The sequence below is a fragment of the Cariama cristata genome, unplaced genomic scaffold (assembly GCF_000690535.1).
Source record: "Cariama cristata isolate BGI_N322 unplaced genomic scaffold, ASM69053v1 scaffold1136, whole genome shotgun sequence".
Classification (NCBI taxonomy): domain Eukaryota; kingdom Metazoa; phylum Chordata; class Aves; order Cariamiformes; family Cariamidae; genus Cariama; species Cariama cristata.
The window spans coordinates 6,949-12,240 of NW_009622447.1; the positions used below are offsets into that span (position 1 = coordinate 6,949).

The following is a 5,292-nucleotide window of genomic DNA, read 5'->3' on the forward strand; positions in this document are numbered from 1 at the left end:
ACGTAACTTGGAAAGTTAGACTGTGGGCTAGACAATGACAAGCAGCAGCCCTGTAACTTGTGGTTTACTGAGCCAAATCTCAGTTTTGATCTGTCCTGACTTCTTGAGCTGAGTTAATTTTATGTCGTCATGCCTTGACAAGTGTCAGTGTGGCTTTAGGTGTGCACATGAAGAGTTTATAGTTGCATCTTGGCCACGGTGACACAAATAAAATTTCACATAAGGGTTGTGTGCGTGTCCATACAAGATAGTTTGGTTTCTGTGTATTAGCATGGTTTAATTTCATGCTGTACCTCCATGTTGGCTTGATAGTATAAAACTTGCACAAATGCAAAAACTTTTAAAATTTATGCAAGGACAATATGAATAAAGTCCTGTAAAACTTATTTAAAAAGTGAAGTTCCAAGTGCACATTTTTCTGTTTCTTTGGTCAGGATGCAGTTCTTTCCAATTGTCCCCCTAATAATTGGGATTGGGAGCCTTTTCTTAAATCTGACCTCATCAGGGGACTGATTGTGCTGCAGATGATTTGTTTTTACTTGTTTGAATGGCTGCTTTTGGATAAAAACTTGATGGATCATCCCCACCTTAGCCTTGAATACTTCAACTGCTCTTCTCTAATACAGTGTATATAATCAGTGGCTCACAAATACAGCCTGGGGTGAATGCTGTTCCTAGGGTGGGCAGGTGGCATGTGGTAAAAACAGCACATTTCATTTAGGAACAACTGTCAGTCTCGGCTGAAGGCAGTGCTCTGACAGGATGTGGAAATTGATCCTTCTGCTCTTTAAAATGGTCCTGTTAGTGACTAGATCTGTTTTGAGATGCTGTTGTGGACCAGCAATTTTTCCTGTTTAAAAAAACCAAAAAGCGCCCTTCATTGTCTTACATCATACATCTTCTCTGCTGTCAAGCTCCAAAATTAAATTACCTTCTAGTACTCTGGAGTGAGGATTTGGTTGTCTGTATGATTCCTTGCGATGAATTATATTAAAGTGAGCAGAATAGTTGTGTTATTGGTCCTAATCTTCAAACCACACAGCCATCAAATTCCCTGAATATATAAATTCATAGAGGTTAATGAATGACGTAGATGATTTTTTTAAAAAAGCTTAGATATTGGAAAATTATTTATTTCAATTTGCATTGAGGAAGTGAATCTGAAATGTTTTAAAAACGCTTTTAGTTAGTAGTTATTTCATTTGAGAGGCATCCTAAGCTAAGTGGAAGTAGTGTCTAAATTTTGTTGGTGTTTGCTTTCTAAAGCTTATCATGTTAATGTTTATGTAGTACCTAGTACATCGGGGTCTTTTGGCTGGGGTCTTGGATGCTAAATTAGTGTAAATAAGAATGAAAGTTTCTTTGGTGCACACCCTTGGACCATTTTTATGTCATTAACCTACCCCCCTCCTCCCCGTTTTACAGTATCACCATGGAAAAATTGCTAGCAAATTGACCTTTATATAGCAAAAATAGAAGCTGTCCTGTCTGGATTTGAATTTAACTCAGTTGATTCATTCAGTCATTTGTGGCCACACAGGAAGTCCCATTCATATGATCACAAAGCCTAATAGCTGTTTGTACAGTGAGATTGATCTGATTACTCTTCTCTTCTCTTGTGCTATTTACAGTCTGCTGCCAATTCACAGAAAGGGAAGAGAATGGCTGCAAAGGAGAAGTTGGAGGCAGTATTAAATGTGGCCCTAAGGGTCCCAAGCATCATGCTGTTGGATGTCTTGTACAGATGGGATGTCAGCTCATTCTTCCAGCAGATCCAAAGAAGTAGCCTGCACAACAACCCTCTCTTCCAGTACAAGTACTTGGCCCTTAATATGCATTATGTGGGTAAGTGTACATGTAGTCAAGACAAAACACTACTGTAGGAAATACCGTTTTACTTACTACAAAACTTTAAGACTTTGGTAATAGCGTGATAATAGATTGACTGCAACAAATAGCACGATAATATATTTATTACTGTTCTGCTTAAGGGACTGTTTATGTTAGCAGTAAAGAAATTCTGTCCAGGGTCTTCTACTGAATGTTGTTATTTAGCCTTAATATGTAAATAGAGTAAACCTGGTGCTTGGAAACATGATTGATGCTCTGAAAGAATAGCGGAGTGACTTTGTCCTGTGTCTGACTGATGAGAAAGCTGCTGTGAAATGCTGTGCAGACAAGAAGTATTGTAACTTACATCATTGCCATTGAACAAGAGACTAGGGAAAAGATTGCCTAGTCTGTCTGAACTGTGACCACAGCACCAGAAGTTAGCTTTCACTGCTGCATGGATATGGCTCTTCAGTTTACAACCTTATGAACCATGTGTATGCTGTAAGTGGATTAGAGCAGGTAACAAGTCCTTGTGTTGCAGATAAATGGGCAAAATTACTAACACAGCTCAGGGAGCTGAGGTTTCAACCTTGGCCTGTGAGTCTAGCTCTGGAATGCTGAACATCTGTTTTTAGGAGATGAAAGGATTGATGTTCTGGGACGTGCTTTCCAGGTGGGTATGTGATTCATCTAGCGACTGCACATGGGGTTAAGTAGAGATTGGATCCAGGCTGTTGAGGTTGATAGCCAATGATGATCTGCCTGAGTACTGCCTAGCTTGGAGAGAAATGGCTGGCATATAATTTTCCTACTCTGCAGTGTTTCTTCCTTGTAGATGGCTTTGAAGGATAAATATGTACTGCAGTCAGCTAAAAAAACCCACCCTTTAGTTAAGTCGTAAGAGGACTGTGGTTTTTTGAAGTAGCATGTCCAGGTTTTTAATCCTAACTGTGTAAGTGTTGGCATGTGACTTTTCTTTTTTAATCTATTAAATGCCTATTGTCTGGAAATTATTTACTGCCATTAAAAACATGTGTGGCTTGCTTTGTTATGGTTCCGCTATACTCATACTGGGATAGCAATGTACTTTTAGTGCAAAAAGCTGGTGTTACAGTTCTGTGCCTTTTTCAGATGTTTGTGGGAGATGGTACTTCTTTGTTACTGGTAAATGTAACACAGGACTGTGGTGACATGTAACTACAGCTGGCTTTCTCATGCACTTGTATGCACACAAGTACCTTTTAGGAATTAGTTTATCAGATCAGTTTCTGGTACAGAACTAACAGTTGTGCAGTAGGCTATCAAGGTGTCAGTGGGTAATTTCCAGCTGTGATGTAGCCCCTCTTTATAGTTGTTTGATAATGTCCTCGCATAAGTACGTTCGGATACACCAATAAAAAGTGCTACAGAGAGGGTAGGTATTGTTACCAAAGCATTTCTCACCTGGATGCTATTTTAGTGCTAAACCAGTGGATTCTGACTTTGTGCTCTTCATACAAGTGGTGGTTTTGTGCTGGTGCACAATCACTCAGCAGTTCTTTTACTTTTTGCTTTTACAGTATTGAATGCCTGTACTTTTACTGCTCCAAATGGTAGTTGCTGATCAAGAGGGGGTTCTAAGTCATCAAAAAAGTTACTTGTTTTAAAAGATTTTCAGGCAATTTTCAGTGACAAAACTTTGCTAGCACTTTTCAAATAAAGTTGATTTGTTTCAGTTCCTTGGTTGCTGAGGTTTTTTAAACTGTTGCCAGTGTAAGGCTGGGCTGCCTGCACGTGATTTTATATAGATTTGATTGCATCAGTTTACAGTAAAATCTTAATTAAAATGACATATCAAAATATATAGATTAAATTTGTAAGGAAGACAAAGTACTTTTTCACCGGTTTGGGAAATTAAGCATCTTTGAAGACATGTTTGGGGAAATTAACTGCCGGTGTGTAACTTAAGTAACAATGTACCACGAATATGTTTCAACATGCTAGCCTGTTTCATTTAGGAAAAAAATCCTCTGTTCATATTTGCAGTTGGGAAACAGTATCAGCAAATGCTGTGGCAGCTTTGCAGTATCAAACAATCGCTGCACTTCTTATATGGGCAGTGTAAGATACCATGTCATAGAAGTGCTTCTAGCAGCTTAGGAAACTGGGCATCTATCTTGGGCAGATTCTCAAGGAATGATTTGATTAGAGCGCCATAAAAAATCAATAAACTCTACCAATCTTGATATGGTAAACCTTTTCCCAGAGCTAAGGGTCTGAAGTTGGAAATTTGCTCAGAACTGGGAATTACCAGGAATGTCTTTTCTGTTTAAATGTACTTGTTTTCTTCCATCTGTCTGACTTAGTTTGAAAAGCGAATTGTTTTTGATCAAGTGAAGACATGTATGTTACAGTGTGATTGTCATTCCAGTTAGCAGTACTGGGAATATAATAAAAACCTCTAGGATGCAATTTGTCCTTTGATACAGCTTTTCCCTTTCATGTCTTTTCATGAAACAGGCCTTATCTGCTTTAGTGAAGGGAAATGTTCAGTCCTGATAACCACTCAACCACAAGTTCAACTCAGGAAATTTAACTAAATATGCATAAAGCAATGCAAACATCAGAGATAAATTTCTGCTTAGAGTTGGTGAATGTAAACAGATTAATTTCATATAGGAAAAATTGCAAAGTAATTTTGTTTATGAACTTTTATCTGTCAAATGGCACTGTGGTTACTGTGCACTTTAACTCTTCTGTATAAAGTTTGTGTTATATTGTTTTGTTTCTTAATACTCTTTTTCTGCATATGAATTATCTTCTAGAATCACCATTAAAACTGTTTTTCACTTCTGCACACTAGTTAAGCAGCAATTCGGGAATGTCTCTGAAAAATTTTGTTCTCTGTGTGGAAATTCATACTTGATGGTCACAGGATCACCTCAAGCTTAAAACTTGATTGATCATGCCCAGTATCTTTCTGGAAGTACTTTTGGTACATCTTACAAGATGTTTGCCAGGTAGTTTCTTGAAAACTTAATTTAAAATTACTAGAGGTGCTTGGGTTAAAAAGGACTTGACCTGTGTACTTGACTTTTATTTTTTTTAGTTTGCTGTGTCTATTGGATATCTGTAAAAACAGGCAAGAATTGGATAAAATGGGGTTGCAACCCAGATTCAGGTACATGTATTGGTGATAGTCAACTAGAAATTATATTAAAAGTAGTAAAAATTCTTTTGCCCTCTGCAAGGAGTCATATGTAAGGTTTGGTTCTATAATCTTGCTCTTTCATGCCATCTGTTTAAATACAATAAAATATATGTATGCATAGTTTTTTTTTTCTTTTAAGAGTATTGAAAAATCCTCAATTATAAGACTTATTTGCAAATGTGACCTGTGAATGAAAGTGCCTCTGTAGTTCTTCCTGGAGTATTTAGGAGTATATTGTCAATAAGCACTAATGTCTCCCTGGACCATTT

At 37.5% G+C, this 5,292-nt stretch overlaps 1 protein-coding gene across 1 annotated transcript in view; it reads left to right on the forward strand.

The window, feature by feature from the left end:
• The first annotated feature begins 1,661 nt into the window (after window positions 1-1,661).
• Window positions 1,662-5,292, forward strand: part of RNF145 (ring finger protein 145) — a 36,323-nt gene continuing 32,692 nt past the window's right edge. The window contains exon 1 of the mRNA XM_009702315.1: window positions 1,662-1,845. Coding sequence (XP_009700617.1) covers window positions 1,662-1,845 — 184 coding nt within the window. The remainder of the gene's footprint in view (window positions 1,846-5,292) is intronic.